This window comes from Eptesicus fuscus, chromosome 11 (genome assembly GCF_027574615.1).
Source record: "Eptesicus fuscus isolate TK198812 chromosome 11, DD_ASM_mEF_20220401, whole genome shotgun sequence".
Taxonomy (NCBI): Eukaryota; Metazoa; Chordata; class Mammalia; order Chiroptera; family Vespertilionidae; genus Eptesicus; species Eptesicus fuscus.
In genome coordinates this window covers 40,479,923-40,499,295 of record NC_072483.1, presented here as the reverse complement: position 1 = coordinate 40,499,295, position 19,373 = coordinate 40,479,923, and the positions used below count along the sequence as shown (strand labels likewise).

Here is a 19,373-nt window from a genome sequence, read left to right as displayed (position 1 = left end):
AATCATATGGTATTTGTCTTTCTCTGGCTGACTTATTTCACTCACCAATAACATCCTCTAGGTCAAATCAGACAATTATTTCATTATGATCAATCTATTTGACAACTGAATGAAACCCTCAAGAGCAGTGGTTCTCAACCTTTCTAATGCCATGACCCTTTAATATAGTTCCTCATGTTGTGGTGACCCCCAACCATAAAATTATTTTTGTTGCTACTTCATAACTGTATTTTTGCTACTGTTATGAATCATAATGTAAATATCTGTGTTTTCCAATGGTCGTAGGCAACCCTGCTAGCGGTTCTCAACCTGTGGGTTCTGACCCACAGGTTGAGAACCGCTGCTGTAGAGCCTAAGATCATCGGAAAACACAGATATTTACACTACAATTCATTAACAGTAGCAAAATTACAGTTATGAAGTAGCGGCATTAGAAAGGTTGAGAACCACTGCTCTAGAGACTATGTAATTTTATAGATTCTATATAAATCTCTGAACTCTTTAAAGATTATCATATAAATGCTTTGTCCTAAAAACCCATTGTCTTAACTTTAAAGAATGTTCAGGGAGGAGTGGGAAATAGGAAGGATTTAAATCCTACAATTTCGTTGACAGCACTAAGAAATGTATTTACTAAAAATATAAACTACTAAGAAAATACATACTTTCCAGACCAAGGACTGTAATAGTGTAAGCATGTTTTAAAATGTATGACATTCCCATACTCCTAAATTTGCATATTACATTCAGTAGAGCAAACTATGGATTTTTACTTCACTGAAAGAATTTAGACAATAAAACTTAATTTAATAAGTTGAGAGCAATGATTAATCTTTCCATGGTACTAACTTTAATTTAGTTTTAATTTCTTACTCTCATTGACAGAATTAGGCTAAAGTATACACCTTGCAGAAAGAATACTTCCATTATTCATCTTTACAGTGTTATATTTTAAAGAGATTAACACAGACCATAAAATTGCTTATGATTTGTAAAATGTAATTAAGAATAATTTTAATAAAATTAATCTTCATATCAGAATAAATTGTGGTAAGAAAATATATCTTGAAAGGGTTTTGAAAGGGTTAAGTAATATTTTGAAGAAAGAAGTTTACATTTATTCTGAGTTCCCTGAAACATTGGGAAATAGACATTTTTAAATTAACTTTATCCAAAAGAAAATCCTACTTTAATTATACCAGAAATTCTTAACAGACCTGCCAGATATAAATGGGATTTTCTCCTACTAAGTCTATAAAACCTCTTTAAAAAATGATCTAAGAGTCTATTAAAAACATCAGAATACTGATATAAAAATCCTTCATCATTCTAAAACAATATCTGAGTCATAATCTTCTGCTAGAAAATTCCTAAAAAACATTAATGCTGCAGAGTCCAGGCATTTTGCAAAGTACTGAGGTTTAGAGCCCTTAAAATAAACTATTACATCTAGGTTTTTGGAAAACAGAAATAAGTGACTATTATGTTAGTAACTGCCTAACATATAGAAAATTGTGATAGATAAAGGTAAAGAGAAAATTCCAGGCCTTATTGCTAATCATTATGGTCACAAATTATCCTATCTAATACAAGAGTATTGTGCAAATTGACCGTCACTCCAACACACAAGATGGCCGCCCCCATGTAAACACAAGATAGCCGCCACAAGATGGCTGGCAGGGGAGGGCAGTTGGGAGGGACCAGGCCTGTAAGGGAGGGCAGTTGGGGGCGACCAGGCTTGCAGGGAAGGACAGCTGGGGGGACCCAGGCCTGTAGGGGAGGGCAGTTGGGGGGGACCCAGGCCTGCAAGGGAAGGCAGTTAGGGGTGACCCAGTCCTGCAGGGGAGGGAAGTTGGGGGCAAACAGGCCTGCAGTGGAGGGCAGTTGGGGGGAGATGGGGACCCAGGCCTGCAGGGGAGGGCAGTTGGGGACAACCAGGCCTGCAGGGGAGAGCAGTTGGAGGGGGACCAGGCCTGCAGGGAGGGCAGGCCAGCAGGGGAGAGCAATTAGGGGCAACCAGGCCAGCAGGGGAGGGCAGTTGGGGGGGACCAGACCTGCAGGGGAGGACAGTTGGGGGTGACCAAGCCTACAGGGGAGGACAGTTAGAGGCAACCAGGCTGGCAGGGGAGGGCAGTTAGGGGCAATCGGGCCGGCAGGGGAGCAGTTAGGCATCAATCAGGCTGGCAAGGGAGTGGTTAGGGGGTGATCAGGCTGGCAGGCAGAAGTGGTTATGGGCAATCAGGCAGGCAGGCAGGCGAGCAGTTGGGAGCCAGCAGTCCTGGATTGTGAGAGGGATGTCCGACTGCCCATTTAGGCCCGATCCCAGTGGGATCGAGCCTAAACGGCCAGTCGGACATCCCTAGAGGGGTCCCAGATTGGAGAGGGTGCAGGCTGGGCTGAGGGACACAACCCCCCATGCGTGAATTTCATCCACCAGGCCTCAAGTCTGTGATATATTACTTAATAGTATAGCTTATTTGTCACAAAGTAAAAATAGTAGTAAGTAAACAATAAGAAAATAATTACAAGCTATAGGAAGAAATGTTTAAATGAGATTTCATTGAGGGTAGAAACAAATATATTTGTATTAAATAAGTCAAATTAAAATTACTCAGAGAGGGAATCTTGTTCATTAATAATTGAAAAGTCATCTAAGGTCATAATGATTAAGTATTTGTAATAATATTTTTCTATGTGGTGTTAACTCTAAAGTATTTACAGTTTATGAGAGATATTTTACAAACTGATCTATATTGAAAATAGGATATTCAAGATGGGCTACTCTGGAGACAGAAAAATAGAAACTAATTAGAAGAGCAGAATGAATACTAAAAAGCTATCTGGGATATTGAACTTCCACTGAACTACTTCAAAGATAGACTTAGAAACTGTAATTTGCTTTTAAAAGCTAGATTTAACACAGCTAATAGCTTTCACAAATTCTACAGAATTGAGTTTGGGGAAGAAGGTAGGGTTAAAGAAAGGAAGCATAAATTTAGACAATAAAACTGAGCTAAGGTAATAAACAGGAGAGTTTTAGTGAAATTAATGGGAGACGATTTCCTGGTAGGAATAAATTCTTAAAGAAAGCAGAAGAAATTATATGCTTAAGAAACATAAAGCCTGGTAAAACTATAAAGGGTATTTTCTGAGGCTAATTTTGCCAGATTGAGAAATTTGGTAGCTTCCTTATAGGTAGCCAATCCAACATTGATTTGGATTAATCCATTTCCGAGATATGCACCTGAGGCTGGGTGCGGCCTGGGAGATGAAGAAGCTGCCTGCCCCATGATCCCAGGCCGCAGCCAGCCGGAGAAGTCTCCCACACTGCATCCTAGGGAAGACGGAGAAGCCGCCTGCTTGCGGTCCAGGAGCCAGCACCTGCGGCAGGCTACAGCCTGGTAGATGGAGAAGCTGCCCACCCTGCAGTCCAGGTGCCAGCACCTGCGGCAGGCTACAGCCTGGTAGATGGAGAAGCTGCCCACCCTGCAGTCCCGGGCACCAGTACCTGCAGCTGGCTGTGGCCCAGGAGATGGAGAAGCCACCCACCTCGCGGTCCCGGGCTGCCAGCACTTGAGGCTGCAGCCCAGGCAAAGCCACCTACCCACCATCCCCTGCAGCTGCAGCCGGCCTGGGCGCCTATGGCTGACCAGAGGGAGGGAAGCCCGGATCCCGGGTGCCTGTGGTCGGCTGGAGGAGGGAATCCTGGGTCCCGGATGCGGGGCCGAGGCAGAGGTGGTTAGGGGCAATCAAGCCAGCAGGGGAGCAGTTAGGGACAATCAGGCTGGCAGGCAGAAGAAGTTAGGGGCAATCAGGCAGGCAGAAGAGCAGTTAGGAGCCAGCAGTTCTGGATTGTGAGAGGGATGTCTGACTGCCGGTTATCCCCTGAGGGGTCCCAGATTGGAAAGAGTGCAGGCTGGGCTGAGGGACACCCTCACCCCCCCCCAATGCATGAATTTCGTGCACCAGGCCACTGGCATACCATAACCAGGTGGGATTTATCCCAGGGACACAAGGATGGTTCAACATCTGCAAATCAATCAACACGGTACACCAAATTAACAAAGGATAAAAATTAGATCATCAGTTCAAAAGATGTAGAAAAAGCATTTGACAAAATTCAACACCCATTTATGATTAAAAAAATGCTCAACAAAGTGGGTACAGAAGAAAAGTACCTCAATATAATAAAGGCCATACATGACCAGCCTACTGCTGACATTGTACTCAGCGGTGAAAACCTGAAAGCATTTCATCTGAGGTCAGGAACAAGACAAGGATAGCCACTCAAGTCACTTTAATTTAGTGTAGTATTGGAAGACCTAGCAACAACAATTAGGCAAGGAAATAACATAAAATGCACCCAAATTGGAAAGAAAGAAGTAAAATTGTCACTATTTGCAAATGACATGATGCTATATATAGAAAGCCCTAAATACTCCATACACACACAAAAAAACTATTAGAACTAATAAATGAATTTAGTAAAGTCACAGCAGACAAACTTAGTATACAGAAACAGGTTGTGTTTCTATACACTAATAATGAGTTATCAGAAAGAGAAATGAAGAAAACAGTCCCATACACAATTGTGATGCCAGGCACTAAATGGGCTTGAGGTCACCTGTCACTACTTGAACCAAATTAAGCAGAGACAGGGTTGAATCATAATATGACCATTTATTCCAATAATGCCAGCAGTTTGAGGAGAGCAGCAAGTCATCCTGAAAATTCTGCTCTCTCTAATTTCAGTTCAAATAAACTGTTATATAGATTTAGTGGGTGGGGGAAATATAAAGTTAGTGATTTGTTAGGGTCTGCCTTCTTTCATTGTCCTTGAAAATATTAGCCCCAGAATGCTGCCTTCCTTCAGATAGGTTCTGTCCTTGATATGGGCTCTAGGCTGCCTTGTCTTCACAGCCTTGTAACATGTCCTTCAATTTCCCAGGGTCTGTATGAAAATCTCTTCTCTATAATGAGTAGCTATTAAACAACTGTGATTCTATTCCTATTATGTGACTCTCCCCTACCAATTGTATCAAAATATAAAATAACCAGGACTAAATTTAACCAAGGAGGTGAAAGACCTGTACTTTGAAAATGATAAGACATTGATGAAAGAAACTGAAGACAACACAAATAAATGAAAAGTTACACCGTGCCCATAGATTGGAAGAATGAATATTGTTAAAATGTCCATACTGCCCAAAACAATCTACAGAATCAAAGCAATTAGCATCAATGTACCAATGGCATTTTTCACAGAACTAGTACAAAGAATCCAAAAAATCCTAAAATATTATTCAAAGCAATCTCCAGAAAGATGAACAAGGCTGAGGTATCATGCTCCCTGATTTGAAACTATATTACAAAACTATAATAATCAAAATGATATGATACTGGTATAAATACAAACACATAGATCAACAGAATAGAATAGGCAGCCAGAAATAAACCCACATATATATAGTCAATAAATCTATAAAAAAGGGGCAAAAATATATAATGGGGAAAAATCTCTTCAATAAATGGTGCTGGGAAAACTAAACAGCTACATGCAAAAGAATGAAACTGGATCACTATCTTACACCATATACAAAAATATGTTAAAACTAGATTAAAGACTTAAATGTAAGCCCTGAAACCATAAAACTCCTAGGAGAAAACATAGACAATAAGCTCTTTGGCATTTATCTTAGCAATATTTTTTGGCTCAGTCTCTTTAGGCAAAGGCAGCATTAGCACAATAAGTAGGACTACATCAAACTAAAATGCTTTTGCACAACAAAGGAAACCATCAACAAAATAAAAAGACAGCCTACTGAATGGAGAAAATATTTGTAAATCATACATTTGATAAAGGGTTGATATCCAAACAATATAAAGAATGTACAAAATTTTAAAAACTTGATTTAAAAAATGGGTGGAGGACTTGAATTAATATTGTTAAAATGTCTATGGTATAGACCTGAAGGTAATAGGATATTGTATGTCAATTATGTGTCAATGAAAAAAAAAGTCTATTGGGCATTAGCAAGACCCCATAATATAAAGCTAAAAAAATGAGCTGGACAGCTACTATTCCACAGAAAGTTTGCTAATTTCTAAGTTAACATTTTAAGTCTTGGTGTAGTGTGACCCATTACTGAATCCTTCCTGTGTTTTTCTTAAAAAAACAAATACTGTATTTAACTTTACACGGTCTTTTAGGCTCTAATTATGTATTTTAAAGCGTAATAAGCTCTTCATAGGTGTTATATGAAATTTAGGGAAGAAAGGTTATCTTTCTTGTTTTTGTTTTGTTTTGTTTTGTTTAGGCTTACTATTATAAGTCCAAGATATCTTCCCATACTTACTTTTCACATGTAATGCAATGTATGCATGCCTATCAGCACCAACAACCAAATAAATAATCTTTAAATTAATCAAACTGCCATTAAAATCTGGGCTATATCCCCTGGAAGCTTACTCTTTCTTCAGACAGTAATGTAGTTGATAGATCCTCCCTTTCCCCAACTGATGGACGGAGTATGAAGTAACCTGCACCTGTGGCCTGGACATTCCCAAGCACCTAACCAGGCACCTTATATGGACTATACATTGAACCACCAATCAGCACCTGCCAAATGCCCTAAGCTCTTGATTCCTAAGTACCTAAGTGCCTAATCATGTGCCTTATATGAAACCACCAATCAGAGCGTGCCCTTCCCATTCCTCCCCTCAAAAGGCGTGTTCACCTCTGCACGTGTTGCTGTTCTCCCCTTGTGAGACAGCCCGGCAGGGTCCTTCTCCTCTAATAGAGCCTGTAGTCCTGGTTTCGGCCCTCGTCTCGTTCTTTCAGTGGTGTAACAAAAGGAGCACGTGGCTAAAGTCAGAGGCCCTTCCATGGAACCCGGACCATGAAAGTTTCAGAATTTCTACTTTCTCGTTAAAAATGGGACTGACACTTCATGAGGCTAAAGATTAAATTAAATACATTATTTTTCTAATTTCTAATAACATTCTCTCATTTATGTGATCAAAAACACACAGTTTGGTGAGTTTCCGCCCCCCCCCCCCCCCCCCCATCTCTACAATATAATTATGACAGTGACATCTCCCTTAAGTCTTTCTATTTCACAAAAAGTTCCACATATACATGGACCTGCTTTTTTCCCCCCTGCCGAACTAGGAATTTTTAAAGACTGCTTGAATCTTTGCTTTGCTTTTATTTTTAAAATCTCCATTAACCTTTTCATTTATACTCTTTCAAAACTCATTTCTGGGCTTTTTGTATTATTTTGTTTTTACTAAAATGTGTTTGTTTTTCAGACCATAAGATACATGAGCTCTTTGCCTCTATTTCTAGAATACCAGAAAGATGCTTCCTAAATATCACTGCTTGTGTGATGTTGCCATATTGGCTTCTAATGCAAATCATTCACCCCAGGGGCTGGTCATAGTATTCAATTACAAACTAATCTCAACTGCCTCACTTGGCAGCCTCTAGGATTCAAGAGTTTAAAATAAATGATCATACCTTCCTATTCTTTTGTAAACTAACATTTTTCCCATTTACTAAATAAAATTTTCTCACTTGGTTATTTCATGTACTTTAATATTGAAAAATATCAATCTCTAGCTTTATAATTTTTTTCCTTACATTTTCTAATGGTGACAGTCTAATTAAATATAATGGTGAAAACAATAAAAACTAAGTGGGAGACAGGATATCTAGATTCTTGTTCTAGACATGCCACTGGACCAGTTAAACCATATTTTTCTGATACTCAACTTATTTTATGTTAAATAAGAAGGTCGGAAAAATTATTTTTAAGATGTCATACACTGATTGTGAGAACTTATTTTTCAAAGATCATACATGTATAGAATTATAAGGAAAAGGTAATAACAAAGATCAGCTATAGGCATAAGAGTGAAATAGGCTAAAGGGGGGAAAAAAGATATACCTGCAATTTCTTCTAAAGTATTGGCATGCATGTCCAGCAACACAGTTCCATTCAGAATACAACTTCTCAACTCAAACAAGCTGTGTAATGAAAGAGTTGCCACATAAGGCTTGCTCCACCTCTCTCCTCCATCTTCCACATCTTCTTCAAACTTCAACCACCTACACAAATAAATATCATCAAAACATTGAATATTATATTGTAGGTCCATGATGCTTTATCCTAATAATCAAAAAGTAGAAATAGTCCAGCTGGTGTGGCTCAGAGGTTGAACACTGACCCAGGAACCAAAAGGTCACCATTTTTATTTCCACTCAGAGCACGTGCCTCTCATTGATGTTTGTATCTTTCTATCCCTCTTCCTTCCTCTCTAAAATCAATAAATACATATATTAAAAAGTAGAAATATAAAGATATTCAATTGCTTCTTGGTTTCATGGGTTTTGAAAGTAAGTAAAAGCTAGCCCAAGTCACTCAGTTTCTTTCATTTAACAGGCATTCTTTTTTGTTGTTGAATAACATATTAAAACAAAAAACTCACATATTTTTATATTAATTTGTCTAGCTCTGAAAAAGTATTTTGATATAAATGTTTCATCAGTGGTTATAATGAATCTGTTAAGAACTAAGAGTATTTATACTTCATGAAAAAATAATGATAATTGAAAGAGATGGGAGGAACCAAGATGGCGCCATAGGTTAAACACCTAACCTGCAGCCGGGCACAACAATTTCAAAAATACAACTAGAGGTCAGAACGGACATCGTCCAGAACCACAGGAGAGCTGGCGGACTGAAATGCCCACAGCTGGGGGAAGGAGAAGGCCACGGGGACATTCGGGGAAGCCGTAAAAACCTGAGGTATGGAGAAACGGGCGGAGACACGAGCACACGCGCCTGCGGGGAGGATGGAACCTGAGAGGAAGGGGCGGCTGAGGACCTGGCCGGCGTTCACTGGCAGGAAGGAGATAAAGGCTCCGGAGTGCGCTGAGCGTCGGCTCCGATTGCACTGAACCCCATTCCAGGGCGAAACTCTGGGAAACTCACTCACTTTCGCAACTCCGCCGCCCCCGCAGGCCGCCCGGCCCGGGACGCTGGGGACGCCGCCGCAGCTGCGGCGCCCGGAGCCCGGCGGCCTCCCAGCACCCGTCCCCGCCGCGCAGCCCCCGCGCGCCTGGCGCCGCGGGCCGCGCGCCCCACACACCGGACAGAGGCCCGGGCGCCCTCTCCGTGCACCTCCCGGCGGCGCTAGACTTCAGTAGAGTTGACTGAATTCAAGGGATTAAGAAGTACAATTTGGGGGGACGCCGCGGCGGCGACGCCCGGAACGCGGCGATGGCGGTGCCTGGAGCTCGGCGGCCGCCCAGCGCCCGTACCCGCCGCGCAGCCCTAGCGCGCCTGGTTCCGCGGGACGCGCGCACCGCGCACCGGACGGAGGCCCGGGCGCCCTTTCCGTGCACCTCCCGGCGGCGCTAGACTTCAGTAGAGTTGACTGAAATGAAGGGATTAAGAAGTACAAATTGGGAAGTTTGAAAAAGATGGCGGCGGAGGTTAAAGGCTGTTCTGTTGCCTCGCACCCAGCGAAATCGGAGGGGATGAGGTGTGGAGGCGCGTGGGTCTGGCTGGTGGCGGGGGAAAGGGGCTTTTGTTCCAAACCTAGGGGAGATTAGCTCTCCATCACCCTGAAATCCATCTTCTGGCGAACCGCGGGAGACCCAGATGCCTGCGGGGAGAGGCGGGACTCTTGCGGAGGTGCGCCCAGCAATCAGTGTTTGCTGCGCTGGAGTGCGGAACGAGGGGACTTAGATACGTGGAAGGCAGAAGGACCAGACTCACAGCCATCGCGGCTCGCCGCACCATGGCCTGTTGGCGCCCTGAGACCCCGCCCCGCCCTGGGACCCGCCCCGCACGTTTTGAAGACCTGCCCCGGAAGTCTTGCAGGCACACCTGCGCCCCAAGCAACGGCTTATGCATGTGGGTGGCCTGCTCTCTGGCAGCGGACCAGATGAACTGCTGTTCTAGTCGGACTGCTCCAGGGCCACTCAGACAGGAGGAAGAAACTACAGTTTTTGCTGTAATCCTTGCTGAGTGCCTAAGGCAGTAGCTGATCTACACCCCATTGGAGACCCAGAAACGAGGGCATCTAGTGGTCTGTGGGAGATGACACCAGATTTCAACCATGTGTATAAGGGACACATTCAACAGGAATATTCAGTGAGCGCCAAAGCCTTGCTGCACCAAGACCCGGCCCATAAACGTGTCTCCTGCACAGCAACTCTTCCTTAATAGACAAAGAGAGCCCCCCCAGTGACACCAACAACAATCAAGACTTAACTATACAAAGGAGGACCAAGATAGAGGCATAGGGCGGAAGCCTGATTGTTGCCTACCACAACAACTTTGAGACTACGACAAGAGAGCAGAGCAGACACCATCCAAGACCACCATAGGGCTGGCTGAGTAGATGCTCTACAACTAGAATAAAAGAGGGGTATGTGGGATGATGCTGATGCCGGTGACCCAAAGACCACACTTTAAGAACTACGGCTCAGGCGACACAAAAGAACTATGGCTCAGGCGATACAACAGCGGCCTGGAACATGCTCGGCGCAGTTCCCCCGGCGGTCTCCGGCTGAGGGGACGGCTCCACTGGCAGCCAAGCACGGACAGACGAGCCCCTATGAGACATGGGGTGGGAGACTCCGCGCTTGCTGACCTCCGAGTCCGTCAAGAATCTCAACACCCCGGAAGCGGCCAGGTGCGCATGCTCGGCGACCGGTCACCGATGCAGACCCAAGGGCCGACGCAGCGACGCCAGACCGGCCCACCGCCATGCACCGGGCGCACCGGAGCTTCGCCGAGCCGCCGCCCGACGAGTTCTGCAGCAGCCATACTGGAGCTCTGGAAGGATGGCCAGGGGAATTGCTGAGGGGGGATTGACCGGCAGGAATTGGGATCGGGAAGACGGGGCCCCGCTGAGACCCGGGTGCGGGCGGGGTTGCGCGCCTCTGGGCTAGGGTGTGGTCACACGCCTCTGGGTATAAGTGAGGCCTCACGTCCCTGGGTCTAGGTGAGGCCACATGCCCCTGGGTCCAGGTGAGGCCGGACTCCGGGTCCGGGTGAGGCCATGTGCCCCTGGACCCGGATGACGCTGGATCCCGTGCCCGGGCAAGGCCAAGCACCCCTGGGTCTGGGAGAGCCCACACACCCCTGGGTCCAGGCGAGACCATGTGTCCCTGGATCCGGGTGAGACCTCGTGCACCTAGGCCTGGGTGAGGACACGTGCCCCGGGGACTGAGAGGCCAAGCGTCCCTGGGTCCAGGTGAGACCATGTGTCCCAGGATCCGGGTGAGGCCTCGTGCACCTAGGCCCGGGTGAGCCCAAGTGGCCCTGGGTCTGGGAGAGGCCAAGCGTCCCTGGGTCCGGGTGAGACCATGTGTCCCTGGATCCGGGTGAGGCCTCGTGCACCTAGGCCCGGGTGAGCCCAAGTGGCCCTGGGTCTGGGAGAGGCCAAGCGTCCCTGGGTCCGGGTGAGACCATGTGTCCCAGGATCCGGGTGAGGCCTCGTGCACCTAGGCCCGGGTGAGCCCAAGTGGCCCTGGGTCTGGGAGAGGCCAAGCGTCCCTGGGACCGAGTGAGACCATGTGTCCCTGGATCCGGGTGAGGCCTTGTGCACCTAGGCCCGGGTGAGCCCAAGTGGCCCTGGGTCTGGGAGAGGCCAAGCGTCCCTGGGTCCGGGTGAGACCATGTGTCCCTGGATCCGGGTGAGGCCTCGTGCACCTAGGCCCGGGTGAGGCCACATGCCCCTGGGTCTGGGAGAGGCCAAGCGTCCCTGGGTCCGGGTGAGACCATGCGTCCCTGGATCCGGATGAGGCCTCGTGCACCTAGGCCCGGGTGAGCCCAAGTGGCCCTGGGTCTGGGAGAGGCCAAGCGTCCCTGGGTCCGGGTGAGACCATGTGTCCCTGGATCCGGGTGAGGCCTCGTACACCTAGGCCCGGGTGAGCCCAAGTGGCCCTGGGTCTGGGAGAGGCCAAACGTCCCTGGGTCCGGGTGCGGCCATGTGTCCCTGGATCCGGATGAGGCCTCGTGCACCTAGGCCCGGGTGAGGCCACGTGACCCTGGGTCTGGAAGAGGCCAAGCGTCCTTGGGTCCGGGTGAGACCATGTGTCCCTGGATCCGGGTGAGGCCTCGTGCACCTAGGCCCGGGTGAGCCCAAGTGGCCCTGGGTCTGGGAGAGGCCAAGCGTCACTGGGTCCGGGTGAGACCATGCGTCCCTGGATCCGGATGCGGCCTCGTGCACCTAGGCCCGGGTGAGCCCAAGTGCCCCTGGGTCTGGGAGAGGCCAAGTGTCCCTGGGTCCGGGTGAGACCATGTGTCCCTGGATCCGGGTGAGGCCTCGTACACCTAGGCCCGGGTGAGCCCAAGTGGCCCTGGGTCTGGGAGAGGCCAAGCGTCCCTGGGTCCGGGTGCGGCCATGTGTCCCTGGATCCGGATGAGGCCTCGTGCACCTAGGCCCGGGTGAGGCCACGTGACCCTGGGTCTGGAAGAGGCCAAGCGTCCCTGGGTCCGGGTGAGACCATGTGTCCCTGGATCCGGGTGAGGCCTCGTGCATCTAGGCCCGGGTGAGCCCAAGAGGCCCTGGGTCTGGGAGAGGCCAAGCGTCCCTGGGTCCGGGTGAGACCATGTGTCCCAGGATCCGGGTGAGGCCTCGTGCACCTAGGCCCGGGTGAGCCCAAGTGGCCCTGGGTCTGGGAGAGGCCAAGCGTCCCTGGGTCCGGGTGAGACCATGTGTCCCTGGATCCGGGTGAGGCCTTGTGCACCTAGGCCCGGGTGAGCCCAAGTGGCCCTGGGTCTGGGAGAGGCCAAGCGACCCTGGGTCCGGGTGAGACCATGTGTCCTTGGATCCAGGTGAGGCCTCGTGCACCTAGGCCCGGGTGAGCCCAAGTGGCCCTGGGTCTGGGAGAGGCCAATCGTCCCTGGGTCCGGGTGCGACCATGTGTCCCTGGATCCGGATGAGGCCTCGTGCACCTAGGCCCGGGTGAGGCCACGTGACCCCGGGTCTGGAAGAGGCTAAGCGTCCCTGGGTCCGGGTGAGACCATGTGTCCCTGGAGCCGGGTGAGGCCTCGTGCACCTAGGCCCGGGTGAGCCCCAATGGCCCTGGGTCTGGGAGAGGCCAAACGTTCCTGGGTCTGGGTGAGACCATGTGTCCCTGGATCCGGGTGAGGCCTCGTGCACCTAGGCCCGGGTGAGCCCAAGTGACCCTGGGTCTGGGAGAGGCCAAGCGTCCCTGGGTCCGGGAGAGACCATGTGTCCCTGGAGCCAGGTGAGGCCTTGTGCAACTAAGCCCGGGTGAGGCCACGTGCCCCTGGGTCTGGGAGAGGCCAAGCGTCCCTGGGTACGGGTGAAGCCAGATCCTGGGTCCGGGTGAGGCCATGTGCCCCTGGATCCATCCGGGTGAGGCTGGGTCCCAGGCCCGGGTGAGACCACGCGCCCCTTGGGTATGGGTGAGGCCACGTGCCCCTTAATCCGGGTGACGCCGTGCCCCTGGGTTCGGCCGAGACCAAGCCAGAGGGAGTCGGACCTCCATTACCACCATTTGTCCACCATCCAGAGCTGAGGGGTCAGGGCTGACATGTACACATAAGGAACTACTGGACATTGAAATTGGGTCTCAAAAGAACTGTTGGTACAGGGGGAAGCTCGCTACAGATTGATTCATTTTCCTGTCAGCATAACTATTATTGCTCGTCTCACATTTAGTTCTTATTAGTATATATCTAGTGACTTATGATCTCACTCATCTAGGGGAAATGATGAACAACATAGACTGAGGAACAAGAACAGAACCAGAAGCAAGGAGGCATCGATCGGACTATCGGGCCTCAGAGGGAGGATAGGGGAGGGGAGGGGGAGGGTGGGGGGAGGGGGAGAGTTCAACCAAAGGACCTGTATGCATGCATATAAGCCTATCCAACGGTTAAGTTCAACAGGGGATTGGGGCATGCGTGGGGAGCGGGGTGGGATGGGAATGGGGGGATGAGGACAAATATGTGACACCTTAATCAATAAAGAAATATAAAGTAAAAAAAAAAAAAAAAGAAAGAAAGAGATGCAAAAGAAAATAAAAGAATACTCATTTTTCTTTAGTGGGAGGTCTTATAACTGAATATTTTTAAAAATATTTTTTTATTGATTTCAAGAGGAAGCAAGAAAGAAACATCAATGATGAGAGACAATCACTAATTGGCTGCCTCCTGCACACCCCCTACTGGGGATCAAACCTGAAACCAGAAATCGAACCCAGGACCCTTCAGTCCTCAGCCCAACACTCTTATTCACTGAGCCAAACTAGCTAGGGCTTAAAACTGAATATTTGAATCTTGATAATTTTTCCATTCGATTAGAGAAGCTTGTATAACTTGGAGACTATACTATAGGGAAAATACTTACTAGGCCTGTTGGATAAAATCTAATGATTGCAGTCACCTCCTAAGGACTAAACTTATGAGAACTGAGCTCAGCCCTCATTCCCTGGGCCTTCTTGCCAGGAATGGAGAATAGAAGAACCTTGATATCATGGTGCCAAATGGACACACTGCCCTCTTGGAGTGAAATAAATAGTAATATATATCTGAGATTGTTTCTAAAGACAAATGGAAGGAATAAAGAGAAAACAATGATTTTTACTGCTCTGGCATAAGCACCAAATCTCATTCTCTTAGGGACTTGCCCTCTAATCTTAATAGATGACCAATTTAATTCCAACATTTTTTTAATGTTTTTGTTGATTTCAGACAGAGGAAGGGAGAGGGAGAGTTAGAAACATCAATAGTGAGGAGAGAGAATCGTCAATCTAATGGCTGCCTCCTGAACACACACCCCCACTGGGGATCAAGCCCACAACCCAGGCATGTACCCTAACCAGGAATCAAACCATGACCTCAACCACTGAGCCACACCAGGCAAGCTAATCCCAACATTTCTAATGAATCCTAACATAAATTGTGTTTCCTACCCCATCCCCCACCATTTTCCTCATTCTTTCTCTAGTGTCATTTTGCCCTAGCTTCCTCTCTCAATGCAATACCACTCCAATTCCCTATATGATATTATATTACTGTTTTGTGTAATCAAATGATCCAATGCCAAAAGAGGACAAATATGTTGCACTAACTAGTTAGGAAACAGTGAATCAGTCAAAAATAACTAACCAAAAGGGCTAGTCAGAATGATTAATGTGCAGAGTTCCAAAGGAAGATAAAGAAAGCTATGGATCTGTCCTCAGTGTTCAGGGAGCAAAAAATTTTCAGGAAGCGAAAAGAAACCCAATAGGGAAGAATAGTTATGCTGGCCAAAAGTTTCAGATAGGGGGAAATAACTATACCTACATAAAATATAGGTATAACTATACCTATATAACTATCCTATATAATCCTATATAATAAAGAGCTAATATGCTAATTAGACTGAACAGCAGAACGACCGTCTGGACATCCTTCTGGACAACTGTCCGGATGAAACCGGGGCTGCGAGGGCTGACCGAGGCTGCGAGGGAGGACTAGCCAAGGCTGAAAAGTGCTGCAAGGGCCAGCTGGGGCTGCAGGGGGCTGCAAGGACCAGCCAGGGCTGTGAGGGAGGGCTGGCTGGGGCTGCAAGGGCCAAGCCCCTTGCACGAATTTTGTGCATCAGGCCTCTAGCACCTATATAAAACACTTGAAGGTTAAAAAAAAAGAAACTTACATTTAAGTCCTAAATCACTGTATTTCTAAAATTGCTGGCAATTTTATAGAATACTAGAGGCCCGGTGCATGAAATTCATGCACTGCGGGGGGGGGGGGGTCCCTCAGCCGGGATTGCTAGAGAATGCAGGCCAGGCCAAGGGACCCCACTGGTTCATGATTGGGGCCAGGGAGGGACGCGGGAGGTTGGCCAGCTGAGGAGGGACCGTGGGAGGGCTCTAGGGAGTGTCTGGCCCATCTCGTCCAGTCCCAATCGGCCAGACCCCAGCAGCAAGCTAACCTACCGGTTGGAGCATCTGCCCCCTGGTGGTCAGTGAACGTCATAGCAAGCGGTTGAGCGGCCTTAGCATATCATTAGCATATTATGCTTTGATTGGTTGAACGGACAACCAGACAACTGGAAACTTAGCATATTAGGCTTTTATTATATAAGATTTTTATCTATTCAGTTAGGAATTTTTCATATTAGTGATTTTTGACATTTTTTAGCCCTTAACAGGGCCATAATGCTTCATAAATCATATGATGATCATAGCATAGTAATATTTATCAGTTATAATTGTTTCTCTCTCTTTTCTTGGCAAAAAGTAGGATATCACTACCTCGCTCCCTTCTAACTGGATGATGCCATGTGACTGTTGACTAGTTCTGGAAATCAGAAATGTTCAAGATGGAGGCTGCTATACAAGTTGGAGTCTCTAAGTAACTACAGTAAACAGATGTGTAGAGCCTCCATTGAACCATGATAGACATGTATCATAAAACATAAAAAAGCCTTTGTGATTTTAAACCATAGAGACTGCAGAATTTTTTTTTCTAACAGAGTTTAGCTTATCTTAAACTGATACAGATCGCCATTTTAGCTATGCATACCAGCATCAAAATCTTAATTGAAATGAATGATGAAAGCAAATATAATTTTAATAAATATAATAAATTAGTATTTCTTTCCAGGTTTAAAAGTAAAATCATGGTCACATTCTTAATGTCAATATCTCAAAGGATCAACTTCTTGGCAGACATTTTGAGATAATATGGAATTGTGGAAAGAGTCTTGGACTAGTTGGGAATAAAAATAAATTTAGGTTTTATCTCTATAGCTAAATTTCCATGTAACCAAGGGAAATACTTTTAGTTTTTTCTGGGCCATGTTTTTCTCATCTATAAAATAAGACAAATTCAACACATTAAAAACTTGCCCAAGGTCACCTAGCCAATGACCTTGTCAACCAGCTTCAACTCCAAGTGTTCTTGTTTTTCTCTAGAGTCTGTGACCATTCTCCACCATTATACAATTACTTTGGTTGAATTTATGGACTTCTTAAACTGAAATACCTTTTTCTAATGCATATAGTGGAAACAACTGATTTAACATTTGATTTCCATTCTTGTCTGGAACAAATCTCAACCTGAAAAGTCTTCTCTGTTCTCTTCCTCTTTTTTTTTTTTTTTTTTTAAATATATTTTATTGATTTTTTACAGAGAGGAAGGGAGAGGGATAGAGAGTTAGAAACATCGATGAGAGAGAAACATCAATCAGCTGCCTCCTGCACACCCCCTATTGGGGATGTGCCCGCAACCAAGGCACATGCCCTTGACCAGAATCGAACCTGGGACCTTTCAGTCCGCAGGCTGACGCTCTATCCACTGAGCCAAACCGGCTTTGGCTCTTCCTCTTTTTTTTTACATTATCCACACACATGACTCCAAGAGAGTGAATACAACTTTTATTAAATCCTCTGTCACCTTGCATACTATTCACATATGATGTTTTTACAAAAAGGAAAAAAGAAGGGAGTATATAAACAACACTTATTCTGGTGTTTGACTAAAGAAACTTGATAGAATTGAAATCTAGTTTCCAGTCCCTTGGGTAGTAAAGAAGACTTAGAGTTATTAAAGGATATAAGGGACTATAGATTTCTCTCAACTGAAAAATGTCTTCAGTTAATGTTTCTGGAGCAATAGTACATTCTGTCATCTCTACATATAAAACCACTCCTAAAATGTGTTTAAATTTTTTACTCAAGTAAGAAATCCTGAAAAATGTTTCTACATTATTAAAATATTATTTCTTAATTATTTAAGTATAAATCCATAAACTAACCCATACAATAATGTTGTTTGTGAGTTGTGATAACACCAATAATAAATTCATTTTTTAAATACTAGTGGGCTTCTAGATCTACATATATTAGCAAACCCTTTCATATAAGGAAAATTATAGTTAAATTTTATACTTCCAAATAACAGTGAAGATAATTAAATAAATAATAAAACATCGGCCTCATTTTATCTTGGCTCCTTGAAAGTGAAAATTTAAATTTTAAGAATTCCTGGGGGCGGGGGGTGAATGTGTAGTCTCCTGTATATTTATCCCACGTATAGATAGATTCAGAAACCACCACCACTATCAAGATACAACACTGTTCCATCACCACAAAGAATTTTTCCCTGTCTGTAGCTTATCTTTTCATCCTGTTAACAGGGTGTCTCACAGCACAAAAGTTTTTAATTTGAGTGAAATCCCGTTGATAATTCTTTTCTTTTATGGATTGTGCTTTTGATATCATATATGAAAACTCATCATCCAGCCCCAGGTTCTTAAGATTTTCGCCTATGCTTTCTCTAAAATTTTCATAGCTTTATATTTTAAATTTATAATTTACTGTCAATTAAATTTTGTATACACTGCGAGGTTTAGACCAAGGTTATTTATTTTTACCTATAGATAATTGTTTCAGTACCATTTGTTCAAAAGACAAGTCTTTCTTCATTTAAAAGCTCCCTTTGTCAAAACTCAGCAGTATTTGTGTTGGTCTTTCCCAGTTCCCTCTTCTGCTGCATTGATCTATGTGTCTGTCTGAAAAGACATTTTAAAAACAAATCCAAAAGGTATATTCTTTTCTTTAGAATAATTTCTTTCAAATTGGGTGCTTTGCCTTTTGGAAAAGGAGAATGAAGTTTCTGGGAATTCCAAACAACTTGGTAGTTAAAAGGACCACATATAAGTTTTTTGCACGAATGGTTTGATTTAGCCACAGGTTTCGTGACCACTGCAGGAGGAAGCGGAAGATCCTTTCCATAAAAAGGAACCCGCAAGTTACAAATAGCAAGTTACTAAACATTTCAAGATTCAGTGCTTCATGCCAGCTTCAGAATAATGCCAAAGGCTTTAGGACAGGTGTCCTGAAACTACAGCCCGCGGGCCACATGCGGGTGTTTTTGCCATTTTGTTTTTTTTTTACTTCAAAATAAGATATGTGCAGTGTGCATAGGAATTTGTTCATAGTTTTTTTAAAACTATAGTCCGGCCCTCCAATGGTCGGAGGGACAGTGAACTGGCCCCTTGTTTAAAAATTTTGAGGACCCCTGCTTTAAGATATTTAAATATTTTAAAGACTACATTAAAAATTTTATATATATACAAAATGCATAAGTATAGCTACTTTCTGGGGCGGGGAGGGGGGAGGGAACAGGGGTTCATTCCATTTTAAACTTCAAAGATAGAAATTAACAGGTCTGAGAACACACCAAATCCTGTTTCAAGATTTGTAGTCACTGAGTATGCTGTCAGTTGCAAAATGCCTGATTGCAGTTAATGACCTAAAGTGCTGCAATTTATTCCAGTTTTCAAATAAACTCAGCTGACATTTGTTTGAATAGCAAACCAAAGCAAACAAG

At 45.4% G+C, this 19,373-nt stretch overlaps 1 protein-coding gene across 2 annotated transcripts in view; it reads right to left on the bottom strand.

Annotated features, from left to right (window-relative positions):
• Positions 1-19,373, bottom strand: part of SLC4A10 (solute carrier family 4 member 10) — a 186,366-nt gene that overhangs the window by 118,985 nt on the left and 48,008 nt on the right. For both annotated transcript variants that reach the window (XM_028141093.2, XM_028141099.2), the window contains exon 5: positions 7,950-8,110. In XM_028141093.2, the coding sequence (XP_027996894.1) occupies positions 7,950-8,110 (161 nt within the window). The remainder of the gene's footprint in view (positions 1-7,949; positions 8,111-19,373) is intronic.